We start from the raw sequence: 16,488 nt of genomic DNA, 5'->3' as shown, positions 1-16,488 counted from the left end.
CAAGCACAGTTTACAGAGTTCTACTTCATACTACCTCAAGCTGGTCAAAGCGGGGGACAGTATTCAGTGACTTCTACAGCACAACAGTGTCAGGAGTTCTACAGTTCTCAGTCCTGGATCTTCTGGACTAATAGTCGACAATTCAGCACTTCTGTGTTCTACAGGATATTCACAGCGTTAGTGAGCGTTGGCTGGTGCCGGCTGGCATCAAGGAAGCGCCAACGGGCATTTTTCAGGAGTAAAGTCCCACATGTAATCAGTTCAAGCCTCAAGGAGTATCCCACTCATTCCCTTCTCCCATCCCCTTTAAATCAAATAAAAACCACAAACAAAGATGCCGGAGTTGTCGCTGCTTCAGTTATCACACCCAGGGTCACAGCTCACATGGGCTGGAGAGAGTACTGGTACTAATGGCAGACCCACATCAGGCCACAGGCCTGGAAACCTTGCTACACGATGAATGTAAGTCTTTTGGGTCAGGGAATTGTTCTGAACCTTTGGTTCGATCAGGGTTGCTGGTCTCAGGAAGAATCATAGCTTTCAGTCAACATGCTACCGATTCAAGCAATTCATCCATCATTACTTTGTTGGGCCCTCTCCTTCCCGAATAGTGATCTGGTCTGGGTTCAAACAATGCCACAACTGTGGCTCCCAGCAGAATATGTTTTGACTTTTGACCCAGGGGAATAGTCTCTCTATCGGTAAGCTATCCAGGACATATGTCTGCCTTGGGGGATGTAAATCTACTAGCTTTTTTGTTCATCTAGTTTGGCTCAAATGGGACAGATTTGTCATTCAGAATGTAGGACTCAACAGCATATGCAGCAGATGCACTGATGGAAGCATGGGATCATTACTCCCTGATTTATGTCTTTCCTTTACTGAAGCTACAACCTTAACTACTTTGAAGGATCAAAGCTGTGGGCATTCCAGTCATTTGCATAGCTCCAGATTGGTTTTAGAAAGTGTGGTACTCCCTCCTATTTCAACTGTTACTGGATGCTTTGTGACCGCTACCAGATAGGCCATATCTGCTGCTATCCTAAGGGCTGACCTTCCACTTAGCTTCTCGTTCCCTGCCTTTGATGGCATGGCTGATAAAACCCAAGTTCTAAGAGACAGGGATATATCAGATTTAGTGATCCTGGCCATGCATATAACTCGTAAATCTACTTCCTACAAGATGTTTTATTGAATGTGGAAGACATATTTTCACTGGTGTGAGTTTATGAGTTTCCTCACATGTTTTTTTCAGTAAGCCATGGGCTGGCTCACCTATGTTATATTAAGTGACACAGCTCCCTCCTTTTACAGTGCTTTGCAAAAGTATTCGGCCCCCTTGAACTTTTTGACCTTTTGCCACATTTCAGGCTTCAAACATAAAGATATAAAACTGTAATTTTTTGTGAAGAATCAACAACAAGTGGGACACAATCTTGAAGTGGAACAAAATTTATTGCATATTTCAAACTTTTTTAACAAATAAAAAACTGAAAAATTGGGCATGCAAAATTATTCAGCCCCCTTAAGTTAATACTTTGTAGCGCCACCTTTTGCTGCAATTACAGCTGTAAGTCACTTGGGGTATGTCTCTATCAGTTTTGCACATCAAGAGACTGAAATTTTTGCCCATTCCTCCTTGCAAAACAGCTCAAGCTCAGTGAGGTTGGATGGAGAGCGTTTGTGAAAAGCAGTTTTCATTTCTTTCCACAGATTATCGATTAGATTCAGGTCTGGACTTTGACTTGGCCATTCTAACACCTGGATATGTTTTTATTTGTGAACCATTCCATTGTAGATTTTGCTTTATGTTTTGGATCATTGTCTTGTTGGAAGACAAATCTCCGTCCCAGTCTCAGGTCTTTTGCAGACTCCATCAGGTTTTCTTCCAGAATGGTCCTGTATTTGGCTCCATCCATCTTCCCATCAATTCTAACCATCTTCCCTGTCCTTGCTGAAGAAAAGCAGGCTCAAACCATGATGCTGCCACCACCATGTTTGACAGTGGGGGTGGTGTGTTCAGGGTGATGAGCTGTGTTGCTTTTACGCCAAACATAAAGTTTTGCATTGTTGCCAAAAAGTTCGACTTTGGTTTCATCTGACCAGAGCACCTTCTTCCACATGTTTGGTGTGTCTCCCAGGTGGCTTGTGGCAAACTTTAAACGACACTTTTTATGGATATCTTTAAGAAATGGCTTTCTTCTTGCCACTCTTCCATAAAGGCCAGATTTGTGCAGTATACGACTGATTGTTGTCCTATGGACAGAGTCTCCCACCTCAGCTGTAGATCTCTGCAGTTCATCCAGAGTGATCATGGGCTTCTTGGCTGCATCTCTGATCAGTCTTCTCCTTGTATGAGCTGACATTTTAGAGGTACGGCCAGGTCTTCGTAGATTTGCAGTGGTCTGATACTCGTTCCATTTTAATATTATCGCTTGCACAGTGCTCCTTGGGATGTTTAAAGCTTGGGAAAACTTTTTGTATCCAAATCCAGCTTTAAACTTCTCCACAACAGTATCTCGGACCTGCCTGGTGTTTTCCTTGTTCTTCATGATGCTCTCTGCGCTTTAAACGGACCTATGAGACTATCACAGTGCAGGTGCATTTATACGGAGACTTGATTACACACAGGTGGATTCTATTTATCATCATTAGCCATTTAGGTCAACATTGGATCATTCAGAGATCCTCACTGAACTTCTGGAGAGAGTTTGCTGCACTGAAAGTAAAGGGGCTGAATAATTTTGCACGCCCAATTTTTCAGTTTTTTATTTGTTAAAAAAGTTTGAAACATCCAATAAATTTTGTTCCACTTCATGATTGTGTCCCACTTGTTGTTGATTCTTCACAAAAAATTACAGTTTTATTTCTTTATGTTTGAAGCCTGAAATGTGGCAAAAGGTCGAAAAGTTCAAGGGGGCCGAATACTTTCGCAAAGCACTGTATATGCTATAGTTTTCTCTTTGGTTAGCTTACTACAAGTGAGCAGATGTAAGACGAGAAAAGTTTAGCCTCAAGGGGGCAGGCTATCAGTTTTCTTTGTGACTAGTGTCCTTTTCTACTGAAGGCAGCCGTATAATTCTAGGTTGCTTATTATCATCAAGCTTTGTCCCTCAATGGACTCAGAGAAAAGGATTACAAAGGAGCACAAAATCATATTTTGTCTATTTCATATACAATAGATACGCCACCAACGTGCACACAATATAACTCCCAATAACAGATATCCAAGCAAATACCTTAACTCCAATGTTACTGTTCAGTAGAATAGTGTTTGTCTTCCTCTCAATGTATATGAAAGGTTCTTTCAAGTATGGCAGCTCTACAGTCTGGTAATCTACCTGTAAGAGAAAATGGCTGTAAATTGGCAGAATAAAATATTCAGTATGCTCACTGTACCATGTACAGTACAGGTAATGCTGACTAATGTCATTTTCACCCATACCCTAAAAATACAAACACAATGGAAATATTTTTGGCTTTATAGTTTTATGTTGTTACAAATTAAAATTATAGAATATATTCTTCTAGCTCTCTGCTTTAAGTTGTCTTGGTTCTGGATGGCACAGGGAAGGGTAAGACCTTTTGACAATTTTTTTATTGCTGTCTGGGCCCTCATTGGGAAGAGCCCGCATTATATTTGTCCAGATGACAATATAATAATATGTGCAGCGCTAGCAACAGAGTGACATGACATGTGTTGTGAAAACAAATTTATTCATAAACCACAGTGATAAATGTATAAAAATACAAAAATAAATATATAAAAATCGTGCATAAAAATCCAGGAAGTGTCCTTATCATAAAAAATTGACCATGACTTATAAAGTGAAAACACACTCTAGTAGTGAAGAAAACACTATCCTTAGGGAGGAACCACAAGTCCCAGAATGCATGTAGAGCCAATCTTCCCAACTCTTGATAGAAAGGGTGCACCAACAAGTGTGATTAAAACAAATTGGCCGCGTACCAAATAGATTTGGCCTTTAAATTAATGGATAAGTCTTAAGCGCTTTTGAGGATTTACCGCACCAGTAAGAAATCCCAGGGTAATTCATTCAAAGGGTTTGCAGATGATATACAAAATCCACTGTCCATAGCTCCACTAATTCAGCAACTGTAGAACCAAAAGCCTGTATGAGGGAGTATTCATACCCGATCTACCTGTGCGGAGCCCCGGATCTCCCTCTATAGAGTTCAGCTCGGGATATCGCCTCCTCTCACTGCCGCTGGAGGCGATATCCCGAGCTGAACTCTATAGAGGGAAATCCGGGGCTCACACAAGTAGACAGCACAGGGCACCACTACTCCCTACTGATCGGCTATGAATACTCCCTACTGATCGGGTATTAATACAGTAAGTTTCGGCAATTGCAATATCGATTGTGCAAGGTAAGGGGGGTGATATTACCTTTAAAAGGAATTCTTTCTAAATCAAAAGGAAATCCCCATTTAGACAGCTGTTACCAGAACAGGTGTTCACATTCGAAAATCTTCCCTCATTTCCTGTCCATGTGGCGACTCAAAAATTTAGTATTTACCATCACTTTTTTTTACCAGTGACAGTGACCACCAAGACAAATAGAAAAGAGTGAATCCGACCAGAAACACTAGAACAGTGGTTCTTAACCTGGGTTCGATCGAACCCCAGGGGTTCGATGAGTCAGTGTCGCGGGTTCGGAGGAGGCACATCCGACTCATATGATTCGTGATGACACGCACAATAGTGGGATTCAGTATATCATCCTCCTGATCCGGTGACCGCTCTGCTGCTCTCTCTGTCGGCGCTCTCTCTCTGCAGGGAGGTGGCCGGAGCCCACACACTGCACTGGTTGCTAGGCTAGAGCCGCTGCATTGAAGGGGGCACGATGATCTCTGCATTGAAGGGGGCACGCAGCACGCTGGTCTCTGCATTGAAAGGGGGCACGAATGATGTTCTCTGCATTGAAGGAGGCACGCAGCATGCTGTTCTCTGCATTGAAAGGGGGAACGAATGATGATCTCTGCATTGAAGGGGGCACGAATGATGATCTCTGCATTAAAGGGGGCACGCCGCACGCTGGTCTCTGCATTGAAAGGGGGCACACTGGTCTCTGCATTGAAAGGGGGCACGCTGGTCTCTGCATTGAAAGGGGGCACGCTGGTCTCTGCATTGAAAGGGGGCATGCTGGTCTCTGTGCATTGAAAGGGGGCACGCTGGTCTCTGTGCATTGAAAGGGGGCACTCTGGTCACTGTGCATTGAAAGTAGGGCACGCTGGTCAATGTGCATTGAAAGGGGGGCACACTGGTCATTCTGCATTGAAAGGGGACACGCTGGTCACTGTGCATTGAAAGGGGGGCACGCTGGTCAATGTGCATTGAAAGGGGGCACGCTGGTTATTCTGCATTGAAAGGGGGCACGCTGGTCACTGTGCATTGAAAGGGGGCACGCTGGTCATATATACCTAAAATAATATATACCTATGTTTTGAATTTGAAAAAATCATATTTTATTTTTCCAATTAAGAAGGGTTCGGTGAATGCGCATATGAACCTGGTGGGGTTCAGTACCTCCGACAAGGTTAAGAACCACTGCACTAGAATAATGTAACATCATCACATTGTTTTCTCCTCCTGTCTGTCAGCATGTTTACTGTTAACAAATGTGCAGTGCTGCATTCTTGATCCTTGTCTAAGCTTATTTGTACATTATATATGAAATTAAAGGACGCTAATATTAAGAAAAATTCAGGTAATTACACTAGTTGCATGTAACAATATATTTATGCTCTTAGTAAAGTTAACAGAATAAACCTTTTAAAAATAGATTTTGTAGTGATTTTATCTAGATTTGCCACTTAAGATGGTAGAGACATGAATACAGATGCACTACTCACCACAACCACCCAGTCTTGCAGGAGCTGGACCACAACATCCCCAATTAACACAGTCACTTCCTTTGTCCATGATACTCCGCGTTGTCCACGGTCATCATTTGTCACATGAATGCTAAAAGGAATCAAAAGAATTACAAAGGTCTTCTGAAACATTAAAACATAATACATTATAAAAATGTTATGACATTGTATAAGGGAGTGGCAGAAACAGACTGGGCACACAAAGCTGCCATACTATTACACCTGCTCTGCTCATGATCTGAAGGAGCTCTTACCTGAAGTCTCCTTCTTCGCAGTCTTCACTGAAGACATAGGTACAGCTGCCTTGGAAATGGTACATTTTACCATCAAAAGTCCTGTAGTGTGGGTCTCCAAATGCAATGCAGGTGGCTGGGCGAGGAATGCAGTGTGGACAGCACATGCCAGGGATCAGAGCTGGAGTCTCATCCTAAAAAAGGCAGAATAACACCTAATAAATACTGATAAAAAATACACAGACTTCACATGTCCTGCTAAAATGTATACCGTCCCTGGGAATAAAACACTGTCTATATACACATATATTTTTTTTTGTGTAATGTCCTGATTCTAGTATATGTCCTTTGTAACCAAGAACCTCTCCACATACATTATATTTAATATAGATTTAGATCCTAATTGCATGACATTTAGCTTACTAAAGCACTTTGTATAATAAACAATTGTATTTTTTTTTTTGTTTGTTTGTTTAGAAAATATAGTTTTTACTTTTTTCATCCTTTTTTTCATCTCAGTGCTGCCTCTTCCTGTCTATGTGCATGTAATAGTTGTGGTGACACCTGGGTATTGAGAATGGGAACAGACACTAATGGGGAGATTTACGAAAACTGGAGCACTCAGAATCTGGTGTAGCTGTGCATGGTAGCCAATCAGCTTCTAACTTCTAAATTCAGCTTGTTCAATTAAGCTTTGACAATATGACCTAGAAGCTGATTGGTTTCTATGCAGAGCTGCACCAGATTTTGCCCTCTCCAATTTTAGCAAATACCCCCCCCCCTTCCCCCCCCCCCCCGAGTCTCTACCAAGAATGAATGGACAGCATGACAACAATGGAGAGCAATTTAGAGACGTGTATCAACCATTTTAACTCTAATAAAGGAAGTGCTCACCCAAACAAGGACCTTCGTGGCAGGATCAACACAAATTTTAATGAAAGCTGTATACTTAAAAATCAAATTTATACAGTGTTAATTATGCAGGTTTTTACTGGCTGGGTTTATATCTAATTTAGTGTCTGCTTAGAAGAAATGAATAAAAGGCTCGCTAAATAATCATCAGGAAATAAATATTGTATGAGGAGTAGTTTTAAATCTCCGTAGTATGTAGATCTGACATTATAGAAAACATATGATATAATTCATAGTAACTCACAGCAGTACAGGATACTTGTGGACACCTCTCACTGTGGCAGTGCACCTCTCCGGAAACACATGTACAGGTAGTACACTCATTCACCTGCCAATGCTCATTAGATAAGTACCTCTGGCCTTGATACAGACAGGATACCGCTGAAGCTGCAAAGAGGAAGATGTATGTTATAATGTTTGTCATTGGTACCAATGAAGCCATCCAAACAGCTAGCCAAAAGGCTCATAAAGAACACCTTTCAGAAATGTAGACATTTTCTTTGCTCACCTCCATCTTACAACCCTAGTTTCCTGGCAATTCTGGCTTCAGAGCTTTATGAATCCCAGACCCAGGGCAAGCATGTAACAAGTGAATTCAGATTAAATTTAGAAAACCTGATCCTTGTCCCAGATCAGTGGCCCAAAGAGCACTGTAGCCAAATGGCCCACAAACAGGCAGGCGGCTAGCATTTTTAAGCAGAGAAAATCAATGACAGCCTTTTATGACATGTTTTTTTAAAGTGTATAATCCAAACTTTTTTTGTTTTGGATATAATGGGGATATGTTAAAATCTGGTTTGTTCATTATTTGCTGTCAGTTTCTCGTTGGGGAGATCTTCCTTCACTCCCTGTCCTAGAAACACAACAGAAAGAGAGAGGAAATCTCTACAAAGCAAGGGAACCTTCCCTTTTAAACAGCTGCCTCCAGAACAGGTCTCTTCATTGGAATATTTACCTCTTGTTCTACTGAGAACTGTAACATTTTGGATTTCCTCTCACTTTCTCTCTCACTTTTCATGATTAGCATCATGAAGCAAAAAGAAGAAAAGACCACTGAGTCGGACTTTAGAGGAAAGTTGGACTACCAAATTTGTAGAAAATCCATATTTTATTTGTAAACAAAAGTATAAAAACAAGGAGGTATACATAGAAAAATATCAGCTAAAAACATGTATTCATATATGCACAAAATCAGGCCTCTCAGGTCCCCGTGCTTTACATAGGTTGTTATAGTTGCATAGTTGCAGGTAAGTGAGCCCCTGTGTGTCAAAGCGTTTTTCTGATCTGCTTCTTCAGGACACACAATGGGGAATGAACAAGGAACAGGTCTCACTGTACAAATAGAGAAATGTTTATATCCATAAGAATCATGTTTCATTACATACAATTTACAAACTGCAACCCACAACATTGTGAGGGGGGATACCGGAGGGGGCACCGGGATTGGGAAGGCCATCGCCGCCGAGCTGCTTGGACTAGCCCATCCTGTCAACACGTTAGGAGCAGTTCCATCCTTCTCTGGTCTCATCCTGGGGGGCTTGCTGGAACAAGTGTTTCTTAAAGTGGTGCTGTGAGGAGCTATATACAAGGCTGTGTATATACCAGTATCTGGTAAGGAGATTTGTATGTCACTTTTGTGGGAGCACCGTGGTGACAACAGCTATTGGATTTACTTTCATCCACTTCACCTTTTTCCCTATTTTGGATTTTTTCATCTTTGGGACTACATTATGTTTATTTCACCTGTGGACTAATCATTCACGTTTATTAGTTATTCACTTATCCATATTGTTTATATGCTTTGGGATTTCTAGTGGTCACAAGCAGCCTATATATTAATTCAATATTATTTTGCTGTTTCACTTATCATTTGATGCATCCTTGGTAATTCAGGTGTTTGTATTTTGTTAGTAATTATAACATTATTAGATTGGTGTATTGCACAATACTTACCATTTGGTTCACTTTAACGCAGCTTTTTTCTATCTACATTGTAGGTACATTGAATGCCATATACACATAGATACATACATATATATTCCCCTTGCCCAGAATAAGAACATGCATGTTCACGCACGGCCATCTTCTCATACTTAATTTTACAGTTTGTAAACATAACTACTGTGGGTCACACTTTTCTTGGCTTTTCCTATGTGCTCCAGTTGACACCCAGGGAGACTCTTACACATGTGTTTTCCTATTCTGGGCAGGGTGAATATATATGTATGTGTCTGTGGTGTATATTGCATTCAATGCACCTACAATATTGTGGGTTGCTGTTTGTAAAATGTATTTAATGAAGCATGATCCTTGTTTATTCCCCATTGTGTGTCCTGAAGAAGCAGATCAACGAAATGCGTTGACACACAGGTGCTCATTTACCTGCAACTATAACAAGCTCTGTAAAGCATGGGGTCCTGAGTTCCCCGATTTTGTGCATATATAAATACATGTTTTTAGCTGATATTTTATAAGTATATCTCCTTGTTTTTATACTTTCGTTTACAAATAAAATATGGATTATATACAAATTTGGTAGTCCAACTTGCCTCTAAAGTCTGACCTAGTGGTCATTTCTTATTTTTGCTTCTAAGTATATTTACGAATGTGGCAAGGGAGTTATTCAAGTAATTATATTGATTACCATCATGAACAGAGATTATTGCAGCAGTCCATTACTGATGTCCCATGAAAGATTCACTAAAACAGCCTACTCACCCTGACAAACATGGCAGCAACTTCCAGGTGTCCGCACTTTTAGTTCACCTTGCTGGCACTGTATAGGAGGGCACTCTTGTATCTGGCAGTCAACATGCCCCAGCTATGAAAAACAAAGTATCTCAACAACTAATGTAGATATTATACACAGACATTCCTAGAACTTTGGCCAGAAATGCAACTGTTCACTACAGGAATCAATCATTTCTAGAGGGATAGTCTCACTAGAATCTCATAACTTTTACAAAATAAAATGTATGAACATGATTTCATTTACCAGTTCCCACAGAGTCAAGGTACCCCCTCTGAGGAAAAGCTTACAATTCAAGTATGAAAAGAAATAGAACAGTAATGTTCTCCCATGCTCGCCCCCATGACTTTTCCAGAGCCTGTCCCATCCTTTGGAATTCCCTCCCCCAATCTGAATCTAAATATCTCCTGCTCTGTATGCTTTTTGATGATCCCTGAAAACCCTCCTCTTCAGAGAGGCCTATCCTGCTAACACCTAACAAATGTACTTTTATTTTCCCCATCAGCTCATCCCCCCACAGTTATTACCTTTTGTATCACTTGACCCTCCCTCCTACATTGTAAGCTCTAAGGATAAGGGAACCTCTGATTCCTCCTGTATTGAATTGTACTGTAACTGTACTGTTTGCCTTCATGTTGTAAAGCACTGCGCAAACTGTTGGTGCTATATAAATCCTGTATAAATATAAAAATAATAATGTCTCAAGCATGTGGACATTTGCATGCATTGTTTTGCCTAACATAAGATTCCCGATGCTTGCCTGGGGAGCCACAGCAGGAGCATACAACCTGTCATACAAATGAATAACTGTACGTGGCTATAGTCATGTAGATGCAAATGCTTCTATGCAATCGTTTTTTACCTGCGCATATAATGTATTTTATGGGTGTATACGTTTTGCATTCAGTAAAGCACCAGGGATTTTACTTTAGGCCAAGTCAAAGTGCATGAAGCATAAAGCCTGGTTACAACTTTTGCATTTTTTATCTGCATTTTGGAACACACAAAAACGCATGAGTCATAAAAATACATTGAATCCAATTACTCCATTCACATCCGTGTGTAGTGTGCAATGCATGTTAAAATACAGACAAAAAAAGTGGATACAGATCGATAAGACCCTAGCCTAAGAGGAGCACACATGCAAAATATTGGTTTTCTGACCATTCTTTAAAAGGGCCATAGCAACATTTCAGTGTATGATAGTTTCCATTTTGATTAATAATTAGCAATTGTTTTATATTAAAAATCAAGAAAGACTGCGCTACATGTGAGTAAACATCAAAAATTGATAATTAAAAAGCTGGTAAACACTGGATCTATAGAAATCCAAAAACAATATATATACCAATCGTGTAGCGCTAATCATAAATTAGTGAAAAATACAAATAATAATGATACGTGAAACAAGTGACATGAATTAACAAATATAGTGCATCCAAAACCGTGCATCATATAAAAGTCCAATAGAAATAATAAAGTTCAGACTATGAGTCCCAGATTGGACAATGAGCAAAAGGCTGGTGCCCCGGACTACGTCATATATGACGAAACCGGTAGGGCGGTACCGGACGCTACCTGATCACGCCCCCTGAGCGCCGGCTGTATCTACTATTCGCAGGACGCCGCGGCTTTTATGACATTTGCCTGTATTGTTTTTACCTATGTAAGTGTAACCTAAATAAATGCTTCCTTTTTCATAACTGGATTACACTATGTGCTTTCTTACTCTCCTTTCCCACGCATATGGGTCTATTGCATTGTTGGAGTTGCCTGTGAGTCTGTGATTTAACCCCTGAACTCCTGGAGGAAAAAGATCAGAATACAGATCTGCATATAAAGCGTTTGTGGCCTGTCCATTAATTTGGGGGCCCACGCTCTGCGGTAAGCAGCCATTTTGTACCATTCCTCACGGGTGCTTCTTCCTGCTTCACCATCCTTTGGGAATTCCTGCTTTGAACACTAGCCTTTTGCTCATTGTCCAATCTGGGACTCATAGTCTGAACTTTATTATTCTATTGGACTTTTATTTGATGCACGGTTTTGGATGCACTATATTTGTTAATTCATGTCACTTGTTTCACGTATCATTATTATTTGTATTTTTCACTAATTGTTTTATATTGCTCAAAGATTCTTGTGGGGAGATCTTTGAAGATGTTTTCTAAGCTCTTCCTATCTGCCACTATATTTCCAAGTGGCCTCATTGCTGAATGCTTAATTTATTGTACACTACAAAGAATGCAGCCAGAAGAGTAATACCCCATGTTAGGTAGGAGCAGACCTCGGAACATCAAAGTGGAAATTTTGCTTCTGAAGTCCCCGAGTGATATTCTGCCAGTTGATAATTCATGCATCAGCATTCACCCATGACAAGTTTCAGAAGACTAAACCCTTTAAAGGACATTTGTCATGAGAGAAACATGAAGGCTATTAACTTCTCCATCTGAAAAGGCTGGCTGTCTGACTGTCTTGCTGACCCTTTTAGCTTCGGTTCTTTGAGTCACTGACCTAAACAAGTATCCACATAAGAACTTCTTACTTTCCCAATCTAAAAACTTGTTCCTGGTCAGTGACCTGGATAATAATAACGGCAGTGGGTCCGCCCACCAGTCAAACAACAAGTGTTTTCAGAAGGAAATCAGAAATAGCAACCCTCGTATTTCTCTCCTACAAAGTCTTCTTTAAATATTTTATGCTATGTTAAGAAAATCATAGAAAGAAAGAATACTTTGCCAATGGCCACCTCATACTTTATATTTGCCTTCCTTACATTCTGTTGCCTGCACATTAACATGGCTACCGATAAATCATTAGCTCCTTTCTAACTAATTATTTTCAAGATCATGTTTGCCGATGAGATTAGGAAGTTTGAAATGTTCTTTACCAAAATAGCAACAGTACAAAAAAAAAAACAAGCTTTATATCATACATTGTTATTAGAACAGCTTTATGCAGGTACTTGTTGCAATATCCACAATATACTATATATTATATCCCTGAAATATCAACAAAAACACTACTCACTGTACAGGTGCAGGTGATACATGGATTTTGCCTGTCTGCCCAGGTCTCTCCATCTGGAACTCTTCGTCCTTCAAGTTCAACCAAACATTCTGTATAGAAATGAGACTAACTTAGTACCATATTGTCTTGCTATGGAACTAACTTAGTACCATATTGCCTTGCCTTACAGCTGTTTGGAAAACATGTATCAGTCTATGGAAAATTTACAAACTACTACATTGTGCCACCATATTATTACCACCATATAAACAGAATCGAATTATGCACACCTGTACTTTTCTACATAGTAAAAGTATCAGAATATAAGAGTAACTAGCCAAGTTATCATTCAATTCTAATACAGTTTAGTTTTCCATTATAACATTTTTTGAAGGCAGTAATGCAGAGGATTAGGTTATGTGGGTCAAAAATTTGAAAGACTCCAAAAAAATCAGGATTCACTTTTTCCTTTTGGTGAGCATGCATTCCTTCCCCTTTTCAGTATCACTAAAATAAGTCTCACCAGTGCATACTGGGCAACATGAACCAGGTGGTGTAATCTGTTCTGAACGAGGGCAGCTGAGAACTGGGCAGGGTCTATGTTCACACACCCATGTTAGGTCCTAAAACAAAACCATAAAATACAAAAATGAGGGAAAAAAAACACAAACATAGAATAATCAGGCTCTAGAATGTATTTTTTGTACCTTGCACTGGCAGGTGTAACAGGGGTCATTGATAGCCTGTATCTCACTTCCCACCAGTAGGTCTGTGCAGTTGCTCAAAGCCTCTAAAAACAGTAAAAAAAAAAGAGTAAATTAGATATGCAGATAATTCATGGCTTTTTACCTCAACAACTTCAGGATGATTAGAATTTACAACTCACGGGCACAGCTGGGACAGCACTGGCCAATAGCGGGTGGCAAAATTTGATTTTTTGGACAATCCACGAGGCTGGGGCACTGCTTTCTGCTGCAACGTCTGTACTGCCGGCCATCTGGTAAACGCTATACAGAGAGTGGGAACTTATTTGGTATAATATACCCATAACTATGGGCACCATTTTCTTTCAGAGGTATTTGTTAATAAGTTAACTCTTACATACAAGAGTTTTAATTTCTTACCTCACATGTGCAGATCTCACATGGATCATCAGAAGGATGGAAACTATCCCCAGGAACATGCACCTTTTTATTAACTACACAGTCTAAAAGTAAATGCAGGTAAAGTTATAGAGTAGGACTGTATATATACTATAAATGATATGAAGATGGAGAAGAAATACAGGAGAAAGGGCAGGTTGAGCATGTAGACTACCAGATATCCAATGATAGTGGCAGATAATACAACAGAAATATAGCTCACATGTGCAAGAAACACAGATACAGATTTAGATACAGGAAAAAGATCAGGCAGGAAATAACTTTCAAATACTACATAAGGTAAGCCAAGAGAAGATGATAATATATATACCTGCACACAGAGGACAGCACTCTCCAGGTAATGTTATGTGACTAGTACAAGAAGTGATACACTGCAACTTGGAGCAGGTAGTGACACCATCCACACACATGCATGCCATGCAGCGGTCCACACTGGAGATCCAGTTGCTGTGGTCTTTGTATTCCCGACCATTGTAAATACAGCCTGTAAAACAAATGTAAAAATTATGTAACATAAGCTGTGCAGGCTTCACAGAAAATAGTGGTAGATGTTAAAAAAAAAAGTGTTGAATGCATGGTTGTGGTTAAAGTCAAAGGATTCCTTTCAAGGGCTTTTTTTTTTTTACAGCCAAAATGTGGTGGAATGGCGTTCTGCCACCTCTGGCTGCCCTGTCCTCTCCAACTTGTAACTAAACACAGAAGATGGTAGAGACATTTTTTGCACTACTCACTTCCTCCACCGCCTTCTGTGTGTTATTGCCGGTCACCCAAGGCTTGTACCTGCTACATCTTACAGGTGCCACCTGCCTGCAGTAGCCCCCCGCGCACAACAGCGGTATCCCTGAGCCCTTTCTGCAAGCAACTCTGCAGGAAACATGTGAGACTTTGGGCCTAACTCCTTCTGTCTCATCTCCAGGGGAGTTTGGAACTTAGCGGCAAGGGAAGCCCTCTCTCCATTGGCCTCCAGCACTTGATACCTGATAGTCAGACCTTAGCAGCACAGAACCGAGTAAAGTGATCTGGCTGTCTGCTACAGGTCTGGTAGGCGGATACTGCACAGTGTTGAAAAGAAAAAGCCCACACACACCTGCTTGCTGCCCTGCTGTAAAGCTGTAAACAGGTGAGAGAGAGCTGTTAAAAGAAACGGAGGAGGGAGGGTGCTTATGCAGAGATGCAACAGTGGAGAGGTTGGAGCTGTAAGGCAGACATGCCACCTGGGGGGGAAGGGGGGGGTGAAGAGATTTGCTAAAAGAGGTGAAAGCTGTAAAGGAAAATAGGGGCCAAGTGTGCAAAGTGAGAGCTGTGTAGGGAGGAGGGCAGGTTGTGTAAGCTGACCCCCCTTCCACAGGTGGGGGGTGTAAGCTCTGGATGAGGGGGGTAGTTAACTTGTGGACGGTGGTATAGAGCTGTGCTCTGTTTTGGCAAAGATGGAAGCTGTGGATTGGGAGAGAAGAGAGCTGTGGACTGGGGAGAAGAGGGAAGCTTTGGATTGGGGGAGAAGATGGAAGCTGTGGATTGGGGGAGAAGAGGGGATCTGTGGACTGGGGGAGAAGTGGGAGCTATAGACTGGGAGAAAGGAGGGGGGCTGTGGACTTGGGGAGGAGAGGGGAGCTGTGGACTGGGAAGAAGATAGAAGCTGTGGATTGGGGGAAAAGAGGGGATCTGTGGGCTGGGGAGAAGAGGGGAGCTATAAACTCGGGGGGAGCTTTGGACCGGGCGGGAAGAGGGGAGCTGTGGATTGGGGGAGAAGAGGGGAGCTGTGGATTGGAGCTGTGGATTGGGGAAGAGGAAGGGATCTGTGGACTGGGGGATAAGAGGGGATCTGTGGATTGGGGGAGAAGAAGGGAGCTGTGGACCGGGGGAAAACACGGAAGCTGTGGATTGGGGGAGAAGAAGGGAGCTGTGGACCGGGGGAAAACACGGAAGCTGTGGATTGGGGGAGAAGAGGGAAGCTGTGGACTGGGGGAGAAGAGGGGAGCAGTGGATTGGGGGAAAAGAGGGGAGCTATAAACTGGGGAGAGGAGCCGTGGACTAGGGGAGAAGAGGGGAGCTGTGGATTGGGGGGAAGAGGGGAGCTGTGGATTGGGAGAGAAGAGGGGAGCTGTGCATTGGGGGAGAAGAGGGGAGCTTTGGATTGGGGGAGAAGATGGAAGCTGTGGATTGGGGGAGAAGAGGGGATCTGTGGACTGGGAGAGAAGAGGGGAGCTTTAGACTGGGGGAGAAGAGGGGAGCTGTGGACTGGGGAGAAGAGGGGAGTTGTGGACTGGGGGAGAAGATGGAAGCTGTATATTGGTTGAGAAGAGGTGATCTGTGGACTGGGGGAGAAGCGGGGAGCTATAGACTAAGGGAGAGGAGGGGAGCTGTGGACTGGGGGAGAAGAGGGAAGCTGTGGATTGGGGAGAAGAGGGGAGCTGTGGATTGGGAGAGAAGAGAGGAGCTGTGGATTGGGGGAGAGGAGGAGATCTGTGGACTGGGGGATAAGAGGGGATCTGTGGATTGGGGGAGAATAGGGGAGCTGTGGACTGGG

The 16,488-nt window shown here is 41.9% G+C and overlaps 1 protein-coding gene across 2 annotated transcripts in view; it reads right to left on the bottom strand.

Moving 5' to 3' along the window:
- The window catches only part of KCP (kielin cysteine rich BMP regulator), a 176,798-nt gene that overhangs the window by 6,156 nt on the left and 154,154 nt on the right, over positions 1 to 16,488 (bottom strand). For both annotated transcript variants that reach the window (XM_082252857.1, XM_082252858.1), the window contains 11 exons: positions 14,272 to 14,445; positions 13,923 to 14,005; positions 13,685 to 13,805; positions 13,506 to 13,588; positions 13,322 to 13,421; positions 12,820 to 12,908; positions 9,762 to 9,864; positions 7,288 to 7,430; positions 6,153 to 6,325; positions 5,878 to 5,989; positions 3,240 to 3,341 (listed from right to left, as the gene is read on the bottom strand). In XM_082252857.1, the coding sequence (XP_082108983.1) occupies positions 3,240 to 3,341; positions 5,878 to 5,989; positions 6,153 to 6,325; positions 7,288 to 7,430; positions 9,762 to 9,864; positions 12,820 to 12,908; positions 13,322 to 13,421; positions 13,506 to 13,588; positions 13,685 to 13,805; positions 13,923 to 14,005; positions 14,272 to 14,445 (1,283 nt within the window). The remainder of the gene's footprint in view (positions 1 to 3,239; positions 3,342 to 5,877; positions 5,990 to 6,152; positions 6,326 to 7,287; positions 7,431 to 9,761; positions 9,865 to 12,819; positions 12,909 to 13,321; positions 13,422 to 13,505; positions 13,589 to 13,684; positions 13,806 to 13,922; positions 14,006 to 14,271; positions 14,446 to 16,488) is intronic.

This window comes from Pelophylax lessonae (assembly GCF_965119305.1).
Source record: "Pelophylax lessonae genome assembly, chromosome: 4".
Classification (NCBI taxonomy): Eukaryota; Metazoa; Chordata; class Amphibia; order Anura; family Ranidae; genus Pelophylax; species Pelophylax lessonae.
Note: the sequence above shows the minus strand (reverse complement) of the source record. Positions and strands in the feature narration are given on the sequence as shown.